Below are 21,286 nucleotides of genomic sequence, written 5' to 3' on the forward strand. Positions count from 1 at the left end.
AACAACAAATTTATTTCGTAAAAGTGCCCAGAGACTTCAGTCACAAAAAAATACACAAAGTAGTTGTCATTGGAAGGGAAGAATAAAAGCATACCGATACAAACGAGCATGTTATGAAAAGCATATTCACATTACGGCCGAGCTGCCCAGGAGTAAAGCATGTCAGTGTCTCACCAGGCTGGTGGTGCGCCTGAGTCATGACAGCCCATGACCCAGAACTGAGACAAGCACACTGAGCTGCATATCCAACAGGCGCACACACACACACACACGCATACGCACACGCACACGCACACACACACACACACACACACACACACACACACACACACACACACAGAAATGCATACGCATACGCACACACACACACACACTGTCTCTCTCTCTAATTTACCAGACAAACTTCAATACAAACACACAAACAAACACACTGTGTCTCTGTCTCCTTATCTCCCTCTCTCTTTACTCTCTCTATTTGTCTATTATTTACCAGTCAAACTTCAACACACACACACACACACACACACACACACACACACAGACCAAAGAGAGGGAACAGCAGGGCACAGGGAAATACCATTCACACACTCTCAGCCAAAAAAGATTTTCCTGCAGGCCCTGTAGGAGAAAGTGGGGCAGTGATCAGTTCACACTCAGCATGTCGTTTGTAGAACAACCCGCAACCAAAATTCAACCCTGTAGAACCCTGTAGAGAACATGAGGTTCCGGAACCATCTCTCCTATCTGCTCAGCACCTTTCCAGTGAACTTCAGTGCAAAGATCCAAGGATGCAGAATCATAGGAAGATAGCCCATATAGTAACATCAGAATAGCAAATAGTGGCAACACCACAGTATTAAAAAGGAGAGCAGGAAAAAAAAAAATGTGATAAGAACCAATCATCGACAATGTGTGCTTTTAAGTCCCTCCCACGTGCTTGGCATTCTCAGACAGATAGTGGTGGGAGGACTAGCTGTCCCAGCATGCATTTTTGTGCGCTGTCGAGCTCGCGTCAGGGCTCCTTAGGCTTGCTGTCGTGGGAAGGCGTGGCCGGCTTCGCCGTTGCCGCGGCGCCCGGCTCGGCCTTGCGCTGCCGCTCCTGCAGCTGCTTGACCTCCTCCAGCACCTCCTTGGCCTCGCGCCACGACACAATGGCCTCCTGGAGGAGGCGCTCGGCGGCCGCCCGCCGCACCTCCCAATCCGAGCCCCCGACCGTCGCCGCCATGCCGCCCTCACGCAGGGGCGAGTCCCTGAGTCCGCTCCGCAGGTGCGGCGAGCTGGCCGCCCTCAGGTGCTCGGCCCCCTTCAGGTGGGGCGAGCCGCCGCCTTTGGAGTGCGGCGAGCTGGAGGTGGTGGACAGCGGAGAGTCCGAGCCCTTCAGGTGCGTCAAGTCCAAGTGCTTCACCAGCGGCGAGTGGGGGGCCCTGGAGTCGGGCGAGTCCGTGACTTTGCCCCGCGGCGAGTTCGTGCTCTTGGAGTGCTTCGAGCCCTTGACCCGCGGCGAGTCTTTGGCCTTCGATCGGGGCGAGTCCTTCCCCTTCGGCGAGGACGAGTCAGAGCTCTTGCTGTGGGGCGAGCCGGAGCCCTTCGACTGCGGCGAGTCGAAGCTCCCCCGCAGGTGCCTCAGCCGCGGCGACTCCATGCCCCTGGCGTGAGCCGAGTCCACCCGGGGCCGGTGCGGCGGGTCCTGCTCCTGGATCTCGGCCAGCAGCTCCTGGGTGCGCTGCAGCCGCTGGGCGATGAGGTCCTGCAGGTGGCCCGTGGGGCTGTGGGCGAGCGCGACCGCCGCCGCCGCCGCCCGGCTCTGGTCCTTCCGGCCCGGCCGGCGGTCCCCGCGCGACAGCGCGTCGTCCATGGAGGCGCAGCGGCTGCGGGCCTGGAAGGCGGCCCTCTTCCCCGGCTGCGGGGTGCGCGCGTGGGCCGGGGTGCTGTGCACCTGGCTCTGGGCCTGCGCCTGCTGGCCCTCCGCGTGCTGCGGCCGAGTCCACGACATCTCGCTGCCCCGCGGGAGGCTGCCCGTCTTCACCCGGCCCTCGGCGGGAGCGGCGCGGCGCTTGGAGGCGTCCGTGCCCGATCGCCGGCGACCCGGGCCCAGCTTGTCCAGGTCGACCCGGAAGTCTTTCACCCAGACGTCCCCCTCGTCCTCTGGCGAGCTGCCGTCCTCCTCGTGGACCAGATCGAGGGTCAGCATGCCGTCAGACGAAGTGGAGGCCTGGAAACAGACAAGTCCCTCTTTTAGCTCTCTTAACATTACTGAAACACTCTTTAAATGACTGACACAAGGAACTACTAGCCTGGATCAAATTATGCCATTATAACAGAAGTGGGAAAAAACGAGGGGGAAGATCTTCCTTTGCAAAAATAAACTGTATCCACATTCATTATCATAAAGTTATGGCCATAAAGACTTTTCAGTAATCAAGAGAAAATAATCAACAGAGAAAGTATATAATAGCATGGCACTTCCCTCATATCCACTCTGCTTTTCCTGTCTGCTTCATTTGTTTTTATGACCTTTTCACTCCTCTAATCTCAATTACCCTCCTAAGGGTGTGGAAGTGTCACACTGTCAGGCCAGGCCACTTTGAATTGCAATGTTTTCACAAAGGGGGGGCACCACACCAATAAGTTGATTTGATGTGTTTTGACTCCCACTGTGAGGCTCATGGCACTTTTTTTTTTCTCTACCGCTGCAGTAAAGATGCTGTCAGATTGTTGCCACGACTTTTGTCAGAAAGGTCACAAGTTGGTACAAAACAGGGGCGACGCCACCCACCACAGTCATGAGATGCCCGCGAGTGGGCAGCCGGCGGCCTGGAGGAATCTTGGCGCGGTCACGTGTCGGGTGCGCCAGGAGGCTCTCCTCCTCAATAGTGACCTACAGAAACAGTGCAGAGGCCATTGGTGAGGGAGGGAAGGGGGGACAGACCAATGAACTCCGGTGACCTCTCGTCTTAGTAAAATTCCACTGGAGAATTCTCTGGCATAATTGAAACCCTCTTATTATCAGAAATGAAAAAAAAAAAAATGAAGACACATTACAGTAACAAGAAGAGCTGAGCTAACTCCTGACAGTGGTATTCCACTGACCCACTGCGGCCAGACTGGGCAGTCAGGGTTATTGTGGTTAGTTAATGAGGATAGCCACTGACCCAGATTTTACTTGGCGCGTTTGCCTCTGAAATACATGCACAAATAGATGATGTAAAACGTTTCCAAAAATAGCGCTGTGGTGAATAAATGCTGTTTGTCACATGATAACGATGTGAACTCTCTGTAAATGGTGGTGTTGGGGAGGGGGGATGGGGGGGGGGGGGAGCACTCAGCGCTTGTGTACTACAGACGTGTCAGTTTGTACCACACCACAGCGCACTCCGTAGGGGACCTCACATCAAACTCCCAGATGGAGCGCCACACTGAGGGCAGACCACAGCGCTCACTCGCACTCATTCTCACTCAGAGCGATATGGATTTTTTACACTCTGTGGTGTGTGTGTGTGTGTGTGTGTGTGTGTGTGTGTGTGTGTGTGTGTGTGTGTGTGTGTGTGTGTGTGTGTGTGTGTATGTATATGTGTGAGAGTGTGTATGTGAGAGAGTGTGTCTTTGTGTGTATATATATGTGTGTGTGTGTGTGTGTGTGTGTGTGTGTGTGTGTGTGTGTGTGTGTGTGTGTGTGTGTGTTTGTGTGTGTGTGTGTATATATATGTGTGTGTGTGTGTGTGTGTGTGTGTGTGTGTGTGTGTGTGTGTGTGTGTGTGTGTTTGTGTGTGTGTGTGTGTTTGTGTGCGTGGGCATGTCCGCACAAGTGGTACATGCCCATATTTGTCTGTATGGAAGTACAGACTTTGTGTTACAACATTAACAGAAAGATTTGCTCTCCTGAAGTCATACACATGCAATACAGCAATTAGGGGAAAAAAGGGGAGCTAGTGTTTGACCAAGTGTCAGATTTTGCAACAGCACAGTACTCTGTGCCTATCCTTACGATGTGATTCTACTGGCTCCTAGTGCATTAGTGTCAGTGGATTTGAAGTAAAAGGATTACTAGAACAGAAACTACAATCCAATAGAGCAGCAAGAAAAGAGTACAATAAAGAAAAGTAGGGACAGATGGAGAGACGGAGATAAAGGAAGCAACGGAGAGAGAGACAGAGAGAGAGACAGACAGACAGAGAGAGACAGAGACACACACACACACACACACACAGAACAAGATGAGATGTAGAACTGATAAAAGGATAGAAACAGATGGAGAAAAGCATTCAAGGGACTTACAGTAGAGTGAGTAAGTGAGAGAGACAGAGAGAGAGAGAGAGAGAGAGAGAAAGAAAGAAAGAGAGAGAAAGAGAAATACCAACCTCATCAAAGATGCGATTTTTGGCTCTGAGGATGGCTGCATTCAGGACGTTGATCCAGGACTCTTTCTCCTCTGGACTTACAGCCAAAAACACCAGATTGGGGGTCTGGGTGAGAGACAGACAGACAGACAAGGAGAAATGCTGTGAACTAGGGGAAACGGCAACGAATCAGACAGGGTTCTTACGTCCACAGAGCTGAACAAAGCCTGGCTAATTCTAAACGTGAATTGGATCTAAATAGTCTTCAGTCCATTGTGTTTGAATTAGAGGAAAGAGGCAGCCCAGTCTTTATCCGTTAGTCAAATAGAGAAAATCTCTGAATTTTAGCTGGCTTTGCTGAGATTTACCATCTATTCCAAACTTCTGCACAGTACTCCTCCCTATCAGTCTTCTCCACCCTCTCTCCCTTTCTCCCTCATATAGAATGATGGGCACAGACTCTGGGTTTTCAATTTCCACAGATGTTAAAGGAAACGTCTGATGTCAATATGGAGAACCATTAAAGGAGATTACGTTCTACATGACTGACAGTGGGATTGCCCGGTTGCATGATGTTGTGGTTCATGCAGTTGGGACCCAATAATCTGCCTGCATATGCTTCTATGAAATCCGCAGCAATATGGACTCATAAAGAACCAACCAACACATAATACATCTTCACACTCACACAAGGAAAAGCTACAGCGCAGCTTAATAAGAGGTGTTTGTGTTAAACCCAGAGGGCTCTCTGCTGTCATGAGGTAAAACCATGATATCCTGATATATTCAGATTCTGTTATGTTATGGAATTCAACCCATTGAAAATGTCATTTCCTGCAGGGTTGTATGAGCATAGGGTTGTATGAGCATAATGTCTGCATTGTGCTTGGAAAACATCATGTTAAGAAAGCTTGTATTCATCTCAGAGAAACAACGCCAGAAGCTAATCATGCAGTTTTTCAGTCAACTTCCATTAGGGGTACTAACAATTTCAACTGCTGACACTAGGTCACAATCTAGATGCATTTTGGATCATATTTTCTTTGCATTAGGTTTAGCTCGTTCTGGTTGTTTTTACTTAATGTATGTACCTTTCTCTGGACATACTAATGTAATTAAATATGTAACAAACTGGAACGTTGAATGTGAGGATATCATTGTAATGTTTTTTTACTCTAAAATTATGCAGAAAAATGTTTTTTTGTGAATTTCGTGATTTGCTGTATATTTTCTCTCTAGGACATCTTGGGCTACCTCGAAATACTCTCTGGTGTATACATGGCCCCATTTGACAAACACTGCTCCATATCCATGCATGACAGCCTTCCAGGGGCAATGGCCTTGATCAATTTTGCATGAGACAAAATGTTACTTTGGAGAACAATTTAACTGAAAAACGATGTCAGGTTTCTGCTTACTATGAAATGAACTGACCTTTCAGAAGAAAAGAAGAAAGTTCTTCATAAAAAGTCATCATATGTGACATAAAACTGTGGATATAGGATGACAATACACACAGAATCTCGTAGATCATTATTACTTGACTGAAATTTAACTGTGTGTAGTCCTGATCTAAGTTGTAATTCATTTACGTAGGCGGGTGTTTTTGAGTGCTTGCATGTGTGATGCCTGCGTGCATTTGGGTGACATGCGTGTGAGTGCACCTGTTGTTAGAGTAGGACTGCATGTTTAATCTTCTGCGTTTGGTACAAAATGTATTTTTTTGTGTGAAAGTGGAGCACTTTTTGCCTCTTTTCTGGGTCAGTGGAATACGATTAGCAGGATGTGATTTATTCTTTGGTTCATGAGGTCAGAACACACTCTGTCTAGCGAAGAGAGACAGAGCGAGAGAGAGAAAGAGCGAAAGAGAGAGAGAGAGATTGAAAGAGAGAGAGAGAGGGCACCCGCACAGACTCAACCACCACCTCTGTCCTCAATGAGTCTCTGTCCTCAGGCCAGCAGCTGACCTCCGCGTCTCTCGTCTGAACACGCCGCTCCCTGTCCTCTGCCCACCTCACACTACCAGCCCCGCTGCCGCTGCCGCAGATCTCAGGGTGACACTCATAAGGTATCCCTTACACCGGTGGCCCACACTGACATATACTGGGTGACAGTTCATCTCTCTGTCTGAGGCGGGGGCGGGGGGGGGGGGGGGGGGGGGGGGGGGAGTCCTGCCTTCTAAGACAGCATTCGGTGGTAGGAAGGCATGGAAGCGTGTCCAAATATACCTGACAAATATTGGAATATCGTAAAATTCGACCTCCTAATTTGTATAGAACTACTCCTTGCCCTCATCATTTAGCAGAATTTGGTATCACTTGGAAAGCCGTGTGCTTTGCATGCATCCTTCATGTTGCGCCCCCCCCCCCGCCCCTCCATCCCCCCACCCCCCCTCAGTTGTGTGTCTGTGTCACAGTGCTCACCCTGTTCCCAGGCTGCCGGCAGCGCAGGAGTGTGAACTTGCTGTGGTTCTTCTTGCTGCGACTCTTGGCCTTCCTCAGCTCCTCTGAGCGCTCGTACTCAGCCAGGTCGAACACCTCGTGGGTTTTACCGTCGTCCTTCATCTGTGGACAGCAGAGGGGGGAAAAAAGACACAGTTATATATGTGTGATGTCACAGTAAAAGATCTGGCCTTTAGGTGAAGGTCATCTGATCTACTAGGCTCTTTGTTGAATAAATGAATGCCATCTGCAGATTATGTACACACACGCACAAACATAAGTGTCTTTCTTTATGTACAAAGCGTTCATACACACGCGTGTGCATTTCACTCTCTAAATGTCCCCCTAATAATAATATTACACACACACACACACACACACACACACACACACACACACACACACTCACACACACACACACACACACACACACACACACACACACACACACACACACACACACACACACACACACACACACACACACACACACACACACAGACAGAAGGTCTGACCACTGCTGATCACAACAGAATGTATTAGCCCATTCCTCTGGGAGCAGACTCATTATTCACAGTTGCCATTTACAGTAGTTGCATCACGGCACAAAAGCACTTCTGCCCTCAGTTCAAACAGTGCAGTATTTTTCCAAATTATTCTTTACTGTGAGCAAGAGTTTCTACTGAGTGGCTCATTAGTCCTTGAACCATGTAGGAAAAAGATCCATTTTTGGACGCTCTCATTTGTATATGGAGGGGCCATAAAAGATATGAATATGTAGACAAATTCAAAGATTCTTTTCAAACACCATTAGCAAACTTTTCTGCCATCTACACTCTACATCCCGTGGGCAAATTTACTGTGTTTTTCATCTCTTTTGTCCTCCTCTGCACCATATCACCCATGCTGGGTGACCCCTTCTGTGCAATTGCCTAATTTAGACCTAAATCAATTCTCATTAACAGGACTTATGGGGTGAAAATACATGGTTTCAAGCAGCCTGAGGGACAGGCCTTCGACATCAGGCCCTACTGGGACCTTCCAGCTCCCCAGAGGCATCGGTCCGAGCCGAGGGGGGGTGGACCGCAGGGGGGCAGTCGTTTGGGGACACACAGAAAAAATCTGTCAGCGGGAGGGACGTCCTTGATGTCCGCCAAAGGAAGCGCTTTGACGGGTGGACGGATTAGATCAAAGTTCCATCCGGTTCTCACCATGGCAACAGGACATGGGTGACAAGGGACGCGGCTAACGATAAGACATTGCACAAGGTGAGTCATGCTGTCAGTCTGCGCGTCTGTGATCAAAGAGCTCGGTGTGAAATTCTAAAAAGGGGACCAAAAGGAATCCATTATTCTGTCTTCCAGACCGACCTGCTGTCATCTGACTCAAAGCAGGGCTTTCATTCAATTTGCTAAGGGATTTCAAATCTGTGAGCATCACTTTAATTTGCTGATAATGACTATTGGCTTGTCCTACAACTTGCGCTAAGCGATTAAAATGTTCTGTAAAGCAGGGCTCCGTTTATGATTTCGTCATCTGAGGCTGATGGTTTTATATATTTTTTTGTAGATTTCAGAGATGTTGAGGCATCTGAGACTTCAGCGCACTCAAGAGAAGCTGTATCAGTAATATCTTCCGAAGCGTGACACATTCCCAACCACATCCCCTGCCATGTAAACGCCATAGTTTAGTGGAGTAAAGCGGCCTCGGTTTAACATTCTCCCCCTCTGTCCCAACGGCAGGGCCCGTGGCCCCCCCCCCATTTCCTCATGGTTTAACCATCCTCACGGGGTCGCGCGTCTGAGAAAGCAGAGGCGAGGCGGAGTGTGAGAAAGCGCCTCCAAACGCTAATATGGGGCAAAAGACCCCCCCGAGGACCGGCACTGGGCGCTGGGCAGGCAGCGCATCAATATTTCAGTCCCCTGCTGTTGCACAGCAAGTTTTTAGGCGGGGGGCCATCTTGATCCGCGGATTAACCAGCTCCAAAAATAACCCAGCAGCCCCCAAGACTGCTGCCATGAAAACCAGAGACACACACAGTGCAGGGAGGCGAAGCATGAACAGCATGCATGGACAATGCTTGGAGAAAGAGAATACACATCGCCGAGGAAAACGCAAGGATTTGTGGAAATAAAAACACCGGGAAGAGTAGTTGAATTTTGCATGAACTGCTCACACAATCAAATGTACTGCTGTGCATATACAGTATGCATGACTTTGCATCGTCACATAATATATGCTAGAATTACCATATCATCAATGTATGGCATACGAGTGTGTACTCTATGCTCTTCATTACTTATGAACTACCAACAGTGCCAAATGCACTGCACTTCTTGGCGTGCTGCTGTGCTGAACAGCACTACAGACTTCTTCACCAATTACTTGAACATATAGGACAGCGCTTCAGGTACGGTGAACAATTTGTTTATCCATGTGTGTCAGCATGAGGAGGAGGAGGAGGAGGAGGAGGAGGAGGAGGAGCCTTGGAGGTCTCATCGAGGGAGGCTCCGCAGCCCAGCGGTTACGACGGCGAATCAGGCTGATGTGAAGTTAATACCCTGTAATCAAAGCCGCCAGAGGTTTTATTTTTTACATAAACCGACTGGGCATTAAAGGGAGAAAATGGATTAGTGGCGCTCTCTCCGAGTCACGGCAGGAGGGTTGAGCTGGCGCGCTCGGCTTTAGAGTTAGAGGACCAACTTATTTCCAGATCGACTGAGGAGGAGAGAGGGTCTCAAAATAACCGCCATTACCACCACCGAGACCATCATTGTCATCAACGGTCTTGTAACCGCATTGCAAAGCCTGAATGGTCTGACAGGGATTATTATGTGAGTCAATGGCTCAAACCACTTCCCTTGTTTTCAATATCAGAGCTATTACATAAACTACACCATCTGTTTCAGTCAATTAGACTACAGCATTAGTGCACTACAGACCATCCAACTTCACTCAGAAACATATGTGCCTGTACGTATGTTTATATACATATAATTACATATTAGTGCAGCAGATTAGTGAAAAAATCGTTCACTTTGGTATAGAAGCATGAAATTTGGCACAGATACTCTCTAAGGGCCATTATTCTGGAAAAAGCCGCTGGCCACTCAAAAATTCAATATGGCGGCCATTTTTCAAGATGGCCGCTATTTCTGTCAAATGCTCATTATGTTGATCGTTCAAACTGTGATGAAGGCATAACATTTTGTGAAAATAGTCTCTTAAGAATGTTTTTTGGAGAACGGTGCATGCCTAAAAAAAAAATCAAGATGGCCACCACCATTTTTCAAGATGGCCGCCATTTCTCTTAAATCCGCCATTGCTATTCAATAGTTATTATAAATCATTCATCAGTGATCCAAGCATAACATTTGATGTAAATACTCTCTAAAGGACATGATAATGGATGGAAAAAGATGCTTGTCCCAAATTCAAGATGGCTGCTATTTTTGGCCACCGTTCCTGTACAATATTAATTATTTCAATTTTTCATATGGTGATGCAAGGCAGAAATACTCATCAAAGAACACTTTTTGGGGAAAAAGGTATGTGCCACTCAAGAATTCAGGATGACAACCATTTTCAAGATGGCCACCAATTCTGTCAAATAGCCATAATGTCTGCTTTGTCTGCCTCCGCTCCTTTGACCTATCCGGCTTAGTTAAACTTGCCAGGGATATAAAATCCATGCCGGCATAGCTCTCAGGTTCATTAGAGACCACAAGCCTCTCCACCATGACAAGGTGCAGTCCACAGAGTGGAGGGACCACTGTTAGAAAAAGGAAATGTCTTTACACCTTTTTTGAAACAGTCAGTGGATTGTGATGCCCTGAAGGTGTCAGGGAGAGCATTCCACAGATGTCGGGCAGGAGCACAGAAGGCCCAATCTCCCATGGTCCTGAGTCTGGTTCTGGGTATGAGGAGGTGTGAGTGAGTGGAGCGGAGGGAGTGTGTTGTGTTTTGTGGGTTGATTTTTGGGGTGAGATTTGGATGTACTCTCTCTACTTTTGGGATGTAAGTCTCTGCAGACTCTTGCTAGGGATCCTAATGAGAAGTATGTTACAGTAGTCCAATCTGGAGGAGACAAAGGCATGAGACAGCTTTTCGGCATCTGAAAGAGAATGGGGTGGAGTTTGGAAATGTTACGGAGGTGGTAGAAGGTCTTGCAGAGGTGATTTATATGGGCTTCAAAGGTGAGCTGGGAGTCCTTTTTTACACAAAGAGTTGTGACTGTTGATGATAGGGGGATGTTTGAGCCAGGAAAGGTGATGCTGGTTATGGATGATGATTTGATTTGCTGAGGGGTGGCAACCAGGATGGCTGTTTAGTTGGAGGAAGGTGTGCTCCATCCATACCTTTATCTCCTCCAGACAGGAGATGATTTGTTTTGATGGGATGACTGTGAGGATGGGGTTGCAGCTGTGGCATTTACATAGAGCTGTGTCTCATCAGCATAGCAGCAGAATGATTTTTTTTGCTGCCTGATGATTTGGCCAAGGGTGAAATAGAGGATGAAGAGAAAGGGGCCAAGGGCTGAATCCTGGGGGACGCCACAGGTGACTGTGTGTGGATTTGATCTGGAGTGACCCAGGGAGATGTATTCTGTCCGGTTTGTGAGGTATGTTTTGAACCAACTGAGAGCAGTGTCATTGAGTCCAGTCATAAGGTGGAGCCGGTTTAAAACGATGTCATGGTCAAAAGCATCAAATGCAACAGAAAGGTCCAGGAGGATGAGAAGGAAGGGAGAGCCACCATCAGATGAGATGAGGAGGTCATTTTTGATTCTGATGAGGGCAGTCTGTGCTGTGGGCAGAGCAGAAACCGGACTGAAATTAAAAGAGTTGGTGGTCTTGAAGGTGGGTGTTAACTGCTTTCTCAAGCACTTTCGATATGAAGGGAAGATTGGAGGTGGGCCAGTACTTGGACAGGTCTTCTGGATCAAGAGTGGGTTTGTTGAGCAATGGTCTGATTATGGCATATTTTTAAGGCAGGAGGAACGTGACCAGTTTGGAGGGAATGATTTATAATAGTGGTGGTCAGGTGGGTAAGGACAGTGATATGGGTTTTCACCAGGGAGGTTGGGAGAGGGTCCAGGGGACAGGTGGAGGATTTCATCTTCCTGATGATGTTCTGCACCTCTTAAGATGAAACCTCAGGAAAGCAGTTTAGGGGTTGGGAGATGTAGGAGGAACAGTTAGGGTGGGAGGACCCAGAAAGGGCAGAGTGAATATGTGCAATTTTTTTTTTTTTTTAAAAACATGAATTTATTTTACTGCTCTTCTGTAATGGCAGTAAGTGTGTGTCTGTCTGTCTGTCTGTCTGTCTGTCTGTCTGTCTGTCTGTCTGTCTGTCTGTGTGTGTGTGTGTGTGTGTGTGTGTGTGTGTGTGTGTGTGTGTGTTGGGGGGTGGGTGGTTTCAGAAGGTGATTGACAGTGGAGTAAAACTGCTTGGAATTTCCTGGACTGTTTCTGATGCCATCAGAGTAAAACTGTGATCATACATCTTCGAGGGACTATGAATATTTGAGTTGTTGCTCCCGGTAGTTTGTGGACAGTGAGGCCAGAGGCTTTGAAATGCTGCTCAAGGACCCGTCCTGCTGCCTTCATTTTACAAAGCTCATTTATGAACCATGGAGCTGGGCAGGTGAAGGTGACCATTCTGATTTTAACAGGGACATGGAGGTCCAGGAGGCTGCTCAGATGGCTGACGTTGAATGTCTGCTGCCAAGAGTTCTGGGTTTATGTTTTTGAGGTTTCTGAAACATATATTCTGCTTAGGCTTGGAGAGGCTGGATGGGGATTGCAGATCCATAGAAATGGCCTTGTGATCAGACACACCTAGATCATACACCTGCAGGTTGGTGAGAGTTTGTAATGACCAGGTCTAAGGTGTGTTCCCTGGTGTGTGTGGGGACATCAACAAATTGTTTTAAATTAAATGTTGAACCCCACGTTGAGTTCCACGGCACTGAAGTCATCAGTGTGCCCTGGTTGTGTAATAACGTTCACTTTATTAACCAAAACCTTCCTTTACACATTAAAGATATACTATGCAGGATTGGCGATTTCATCACCGGTTTCGCTTTCACTTTTCATTTTCGCTCGTTTTATGCTTGCATATTTCTCTGCAGAGCTTCCCCTACAGCTTTAGCGTGTATATTTTACAAAACTCCTCAATCGGTCAGTCTGCCGTGCCTTTTCATGAGACTTTACATGACACTTCCTGGAGTAGAGCATGGGTGCGTGCCCGAGGTCTCCTGAAGTTGCAAGCGTGGTTCTACCGCTACAGACCACTAGAGCGGCCAAAAAAAACACAGTTCGGCCGGTAATGACTCATTTAATCATATATAACAGTATGGAACGAATTGATTAACTGAAAAACGTTGCATAGAATACCTTTAAACTGAACTCTGACAGAAAAGGTGGCCATCTTGAAAATGGTGGCCATCTTGAATTTTTGAGTGGCATACACTTTTTTCCACGAGAATGTTCATTGAAGAAGGTTTGTACCAATCTTGATGATAGCATCATCCTTTCATAAATTGAGGTAAGGATTTAAGAGAAATGGCGGCCATCTTGAAAAATAGTGGCGGCCATCTTGATTTTTTTGAGGGACAAGCACCGTTCTCCATGAAACATCCTTAAGAGAGTATTTTCACAAAATGTTATGTCTTCATCACAGTTTGAACGATCGACATAATGAGCATTTGACAGAAATAGCGGCCATCTTGAAAAAATGGCCGCCATTTTGAATTTTTGAGTGGCCAGCGCCTTTTTTCCAAAAAGTGACCCTTAGAGAGTATCTGTGCCAAATTTCATGCTTCTATACCAAAGTGAACGATTCTCTTGAAATATGCAATTAATCTGCTCCACTATATGTGTGAATGTGATGGTTAAAGTTCTTTAATAGATTCAATATATATTTATTATCTTAATGAAGTCTGATGTATCATATGAGGTCACTGTGTGTAGAAATGGGAGAATCAACTTTTCCCAGTTTCGTGCTGCACCCAGTATGTCTGATTCATTTGCTCCAATCACATTCCTCAAGATGACACGACAGAGATGTCATCATCTTACAGAGCTGGTTTAATCCTCAGGTGCCCTGGTTCATATTCACCAGGAAACAACACCTCCCACCACATAATCCAGTTAGACACAGAAAGACGATTAAATGAATATTCAGGTGCTGCCGCCTCAATTCTGAATGAGAAAAAAAACCCTCCCCGGACAATGAGACGAATTCCATTCATGTTCAAAGGCCGTTTGAGAGCACTGACTGTTTAATTACATTCACAGTGACCACAGACTGCGCAGTGGCGACGGCTATGTCAGCCATTATTAATTAGTCATTTCTTGCATCTACAGTCATTCATCTTCCCTGCGTGTAGCACTCTAAAACATTGCACAGTTGTTGTCATATTTCTATATGCCACACATTTCCTTTACAACACATACCGTGAGCTCATGAATGGTTTTACAAAGGGGGGGGGGAAAAGCTTCAATGCTTCCGCCCAACTCCACTGAGGACTGCCCTATATAGACAATGCACAGAATCCACTGGCCCATGTGATGCTGTGAAAACAGCCACGGCCATTTTTTTTCCGCCCATCTATAAGCGCAAGTGCGATCAATAATTCACACCGCAGCGAAACAGAGTGGCCGTGCGAAAAGCTCTTAGAACAACCCGTTAGGATGTTCCACTGTCCTGACCCTGCCCTGAGACCGGAACCCAGCACAGGAACAGCAGGCAGCAGTGCAGGAGAACACGGCGTTCCCTTTTTAAGAACTGCATGGGGTGTGTTGTGTGTGTGTGTGTGTGCTGGGAGAGAGAGAGATCACGTCATCAATATGTACTAGGTGGTGACCTCAGCCAGGGTGCATAATCCTGAGGTGCTGTCGGAAGTATAAACAGGCTTGATTGCACACAAACACACAGAGACACACACACACACACAGAGAGACACACACACACACACAAACACACACACACACACACACACACACACACACACACACACACACACACACACACACACACACACACACACACACACACACACACACACAAACACACACACACACACACACACACTTACACGGCCTCAAAAATGCATTGACACAGATGTAAGTACACAGAACACTCCACACTTTCACACACAGCCTGAAGGACACACATGCGAGACGCGTGTCTAGACACACACACACAAACACATACAAATGTGCATGCACTTTGATGGCTTGGTCTTAGTCTTGGTCTTCTTCTTGGTCTAGAAATCTCTAACTAGACTGCAAATGGATTCACAATCAACAGGACTTCAGGAACTGTTATCATGCACTTAGTGGATCAACACATTAGATCTATAGTTTCATAGTGAAGAATAGGGTTTGTAATCGCAACCCAAAGATACTTTTCCTAGCAACCTCTTGTATGACCTGCTCAGTCAAACTATGTTAACAAATTCTTGTCGCATCATTTAGTGTTGGCCAATGAGAACCATGAATTGGAAACATCTGAATACTAGTAATTTCATTACACAAAGTCATTTGAGGCGTCGAGGATCAAGACCCAGTTGTTGAGAACACAGAGCTCCTCCTTTAAGACACAACAGTCACAGAAGCACAATTTCAAATCACTCGAGGCCCAGCAGGGCCTCCAATCAAAATGTCTTACAGCAGACAACATGAAGGGAACATGAGAGGCTAAGTGGCTCTGAGAGCTCCATGAAATTTCAGAGGGCGCTCCCCAGAGTGGAGGGATTAACAGGTGTACACAATGGCTGGGATCCAGAGAAGAAGGCACGCCACAGCATGGCAGAAAGCACGATGATCAGGGAAACATGAAAACGACTACGGCTACACGCATTATTTTGTAAATGTTTATACAAGAGAAGCAAAATGTGAATGTTGTTGTTATAATCAATGTCACTACAAAGCTGGCCTTGCACATTCTTTTGATTCTTCTTTCTTTTTGAAGAGTTCTGTGCTTTCATTTGCATCTTGGCACAGCAGGAGGTCATGGTTGATTACTTCTCACAGCACATTTTCTTTTCATAGCTGAAACACTTACACATTAACTCAGAGGAGACAAATACACAAGACGATTGGCGCTACTGCATCAAATATTGCTCCAAACAGTGATAACCCTACGATTCAGTCTGCCAACTCTGCAACGGCATTATTAGCCACAGACATCACACTAAAGAGCAGCCTGTCAGGTCCTCTCTGCCCGCAATGAATGACTAAATCCGTTCCTGTCAGTTGCCCCTGCCCCTGTCAGTGTCGACTGAGACATCACTAAGAATCAGGTGATGTTGTGGAGAACACTATCTAGCGTCTGCGAGGCAGGTAATCTCCTGACTCAGACGGGAATGTGTGGTGCTGAGCCATGGCGGCAGAGCTGATCCTGTGTTAGCAAGCGAACACGTGAATCAGCATGCCACGTAGCTATATCCAACGCGGGCCTACTTCAGTGCACGAACAAGAGAGTCCTTGTCAGCTGCAGCAGGCACCGTGACGACACTCAGGAGAGACAAAAACCGTAAAACGGCGATAAGACCTGCAGCAGGAGGCTGAGAGCGGAGAAGTTAAGGGAGCGAGCGCTGGAAGTGCTTAGCCCGCGTGGTGCCTTTTAGCGAGATGCAAATGCTCCTCGTTCGTCTCCGAGGCCTCGCGAGGCGCTTTTGTTTGTTTGTGCAAAGTTCACATTTAAATAATGCGGCTCCATTAATCAAGTGCAACTCTAACAAGCTGACAAGCACTCTGCCACGGTTCGCTTGCATAGCCTGCACTCTCTCCTTGGCTGGTCAAGAGGCTCAATATCACACAGGGCACACAGGCCACATGACTGGTGGCCCCGAGCCGGAGGTTCACAGTACAGAGCCAGTGCTGGAGCAACTTAACCCTGTGAGATGAATGCTGCTCTGAAAAAACAACGAAACATTTATTAAGCGTAATAATTGCACTAATGAAGCCTGCTGGATTAAATGGTATAGAACAGAGCTCTTAAGCAGCATCATGTCTCATTATCGGGACCCCACCCCTCCTGCCCCCCCCCCCCCCCCCCTGGACTCTGTTACTTACAGTAAGCACTGTCCTGCAGAGCACTAACGGTCTGTGAGAGTAACCACTGACTAGGCAATAGTCAAACAGCTCATTAACTGGCACCACATCCACAGACAACACGCTGACGAAACTGTACAGGATCTCCATACGCTCATACTGTATATGGACTACATCGAGCATCAAGGAACAAAGACCCACACAAGCTCATTGTAATCATTGCATTATAGAAATAATGGCATCTATATGCAGAACGGTTTTGCCACTGAGAGGCCTTTTTGTCTACTCTGAAAGGGATGAGTGTGTGCAGGGAGCTCGTCTGAGGACTTAGGAGTAAATGAGAGCGGAGGGATGTAAGACAACCGCGCCTGGAAGTAGCCCCGGCTCTCACTAACCCCTTTAGACCTCAGTGCTGACACAGCAGGCTCGTAAATTGAATTTATATGGGATCACAAGGGGGAGAGACAGGTGTGTGTGTGTGTGTGTGTGTGTGTGTGTGTGTGTGTGTGTGTGTGTGTGTGTGTGTGTGTGTGTGTGTGTGTGTGTGTGTGTGTGTGTGTGTGTGTTTGTGGGAGAGAGACACTAATGCTGCTTCACCCAGAAGGACTTGGAGAGGCATTAACTGTGCCAAAGTCTGGGGGCCGCACTGTGATTGTAAATGTCTGATTAATGTGTATTGTCACAAAAGGGGCCATTAGGAACCGATAATGGCTCCGTGGGAAAAAAGAACGCTAAAAATCTGATACCCAGTTATTCATAGAAGGCTTTTTGGATGGCAGGTACATCGATGTCTAGGAGGGAATAACTCCTGGCCCATGGAACACAGCTTTTCAAACAGAGTGCTTGTCTGAGTATTAATGAATGTCTGTCAAGTTGAATGTCTTCAGTTTATACAGAATAATACTGAAAAAGTTACTGTGGTATGAAAACTGCAAGGGTACTTGCAATACTGTTAGTCATCAGAGCGGCTTGTTGCATTGATATTTCAGGTATCTACTTGTGTTTCCATTACACGGACCTCTGATGTTCAGCTGAACAAGCAAAAATGAGCAAAAGTGCTTTTACTGAGATGGCCTTATACATCTTCAGGATGCAATCATCTCAGGATGCTCTTAGTCTTGGATAAAAGGAAGTGGGTATTGTGCTAAGATCTCTAAGAGAAACAAAGATGGAGAATTTTGAGCTTGCCTGTATGAGTGAATGTGAATGTGAATGTGTGTGTGTGTGTGTGTGTGTGTGTGTCTATGTCTGTGTCTGTGCTTTTGTATATAAGTGCGTACAGTGTGTTTGTGTGCATGTTTAGGTGTGTGCGCCCAGATGTCCGCGAGCGGGCTTAGCAAAAGCAAAGCCTTGGGGACCCTCCAGCTCGGCGCTAGGCACAGCTGTGCACTTCTCCGCCTTTCATCTCGCCAAACCCGCGCACAAAAAAAAAACGGCAGCTTCTGCGCAGGCAGCTCACGGCAGGGGTGCGTGTGAAAACCAGGCCATGGCGATAAACTCCTTTAAAAGCACATTTAATGTTTTAGCACAAACTAAAATAAGACAAAAAAAAACGGGAAAAAATGGGAAGAGTGAAACTGACACCCCTTTCGGCTTGGCTGCGGGGGTCTCCCATTAAAGTGCTGGAGTATGATACCCTCCAAAAACTCGTGAGGAAGATGAATCTCGGCTCCAAAGCAGAGCCCAGGGCTGTTTCTGATAAAGACAGAACAAGGCCTGTGAGCATGGATGTCCCCATCTGAACCACATATATAGCCTTTTTTCATTACAGTCATCTCTAGTATGTGTTTTTGTTTGCGCACTTTAATATTTTGTCAAGTGGACCATGGATTTAATTATCCTAATGCAAGCTTCAAATGGACCCAAAAATGAATTTTGATGGTGGTGTTTTTTTGCCGCCCTTAAAGTGAACCCAGCCTGAAATTCATTGAGTGTCCTGATTATGAAATCTGACACATGATGTTTACATAATTTGGTTCATTTTCCAGCTGAACTGTTTGACTCTCTGGTAAATGGCACACCTGAGCATGGCAGGGACACGTTCACTGTGATGACTATGTGTGTGTGTGTGTGTGTGTGTGTGTGTGTGTGTGTGTGTGTGTGTGTGTGTGTGTGTGTGTGTGTGTGTGTGTGTGTGTGTGTGTGTGTGTGTGTGTGTGTGTGTGTGTGTTTGTGTGTGTGCTCTCTTTGACTACGCTGTACTGTACAGCTGGGTTGCTGCAGCCTTAGGACTGACGAAGGACTGCGTCTCAGAACATATCACAAGGATGTTGTAGTGGAAAAAAAAACAACATTAAACGTTACCAATCCTGAGATAGTAGGTCAGGACCCCTGACACAGGTCGGGAGAAAGCAACGCACATATTGTCACATGACTAATGTTAATACTAAGCTATATTTCAGAGCGCTTGATTCTACCATGAATAAAATGGCACAAATTCTGTAATCTACAAATACAAAATACCCCTATTCTACAGGAAGCTGCAAACACATATAGCCTATTGTCTATTTAAACTGAGAGTAATTTCAGCTGTCAAATCAGCATCTTTGGCTACAGCTTGGGGGTGGGGCTCAGACACTCATTTCCATATGGCTGTCATTGCAGAGCCAAGCTTTGAACTGATGCTAACTGTCCTGACGTGAGGAGAGATAGAGATGAAAAGAAGTTGTTCTGAATTCTGAAGCAGTTGAATGTGCACTCAGCCACCGATAGACAGGGACGATATCTTTACAACACTAAGTACATAGCTAATACAGTGAGCGCATAAGGATGTCTCGTGTTGTCTTCTGTGGCTGTCACCACATAGGCTGTTGCGGTTCAGTGAATCACACGCCCAAATGACGGCCTCGGTAGAGACACACGCAAAGTCATCTTCGCTCTATAAGAAGCCTGAGTTAGCACAGTTAATGCATCCCTAGTGAAAGTGCCACACGCAAACTTGGCAGAGGTCTTACTGCCATGCGCTTAGGGGAAACTTACCTCCTTTTCAAAGATATACAGATGGTCTCCTTTGAGCATCACAAAGCGGTTTTTCCATATTTCTCTGAAAATCCCTCTGCCACAGAATTTACGAATCCAGCCTACTTTATCTGGTTGCGACGACAGCTGGTTGGCATCTTGGAGACCCTGTTGAGAAAAAAAAAGCTTGTCAGTGCGGCGCAAAGCTTACATAATATGTGCGTGAAGTGTGAGGGCGCTGTCCACATAAAACAGCCCTATAAATGACCAATTTCCCTTCCTGACATTTAACCGGTAACCTATTCCGTGAAGGCAAACCATATGAGTAGGCTATACATTTAATTGAAGGTGTCGTTCAGGGTGTGGCTAATTAAACATTTCGGTGCATCTACACACAAGTGTGCTATTGCAAATAATAGCCTACGTTATAAGTAACAACAAAAATGCATTGGTAGCCTATTTGGTGTCCAAGCAGGTGCCTAGATTTATTTCATTAAGCATCTCCCGTAGGCTTTGGGCTATTGGTAGTCTATACATTACATTAGATAACTCGGCATGGTTGGCAATCCAAACACGCAAAACGGATGCTGTCAGACACATTTGAAAGATTGACTGTTTCAAGGCATGGCGCTCTCGCCAACGCTTGAAGATTATCAGCATCTGTAGCCTAGTTGTGCCTACAGGATGCTGAAAGAGGCATTAACACATTTATATAACATACCAATGGCATGCTTTGGAGAGATAGCTTACCCTTTTTGCCACATTGCTTTTCTTCATGATGAATGTAGCCTTGTTTCCACACTTGCAATCCAGTGAATTTCCTTACTTCCCCGTTTTCCCTCAAAGCTGTGCCAAATAATAACTACAAAAGGTATTCTTTGTGATGTCCTTAATGATGTAGCCTGCTTGTCTCCTCCACTGCGTTTCTAATGAACTGTTTTACAATTTGTCTGAGGCGCGGCACTCGTTCATTGCGCTGTGTGGGAAATGTCCTGTGCTACAGATCGCGGTGTTCGAGCATTGTCTTCCCTCTGACATCCGCGCAGCAGACTCCGAAGCGCACTGTGGGCTCCACGTTGAAGGACTGAAGGGGTATTCCCGTATATAGGACTCGACTGCTCCATCTATTGCGCCGGTTGGGCTGTCACCGTGATGTCACCAATTAGGCGCGGACGAAAACGCGTGTATTTTCCCCTAAACTGAAAAGGTTTGATCAGTTATAATGATGAAGAAAGCTATTACTAGAATGCTCTACTTAAATTAATTTGACAAAAATAAAACGTAATATTAAATTATTGAAAAATGAATCAGATCTGTCCCGTCTTAATATCTAAATATAAAATGCACACTCCATAAGCACAGTCAATCCTAAATATAAGTCATTAGGTTGTCATTAGATTGTGTATCACTGACATCAAGAAGATGAGAGGCCTCAAATCATTTGGGCACTTCCATGATTTAACCTTCCCTGAGGCACCTGTCATGA

The 21,286-nt window shown here is 46.6% G+C and overlaps 1 protein-coding gene across 1 annotated transcript; it reads right to left on the reverse strand.

Moving 5' to 3' along the window:
- plekho1a (pleckstrin homology domain containing, family O member 1a) lies at positions 1-20,827 on the reverse strand. Its single transcript, XM_062529605.1, has 6 exons — positions 20,551-20,827; positions 19,822-19,968; positions 6,761-6,901; positions 4,359-4,463; positions 2,777-2,878; positions 1-2,212 (listed from the first exon to the last, which is right to left on the reverse strand). Exons 1-6 carry the CDS (start codon positions 20,575-20,577, stop codon positions 1,013-1,015), a joined length of 1,722 nt encoding a protein of 573 aa, XP_062385589.1. The 5' UTR covers positions 20,578-20,827; the 3' UTR covers positions 1-1,012.
- Positions 20,828-21,286: the final 459 nt, after the last annotated feature.

Source organism: Sardina pilchardus, chromosome 24 (genome assembly GCF_963854185.1).
Source record: "Sardina pilchardus chromosome 24, fSarPil1.1, whole genome shotgun sequence".
In the NCBI taxonomy this organism is placed as follows: domain Eukaryota; kingdom Metazoa; phylum Chordata; class Actinopteri; order Clupeiformes; family Clupeidae; genus Sardina; species Sardina pilchardus.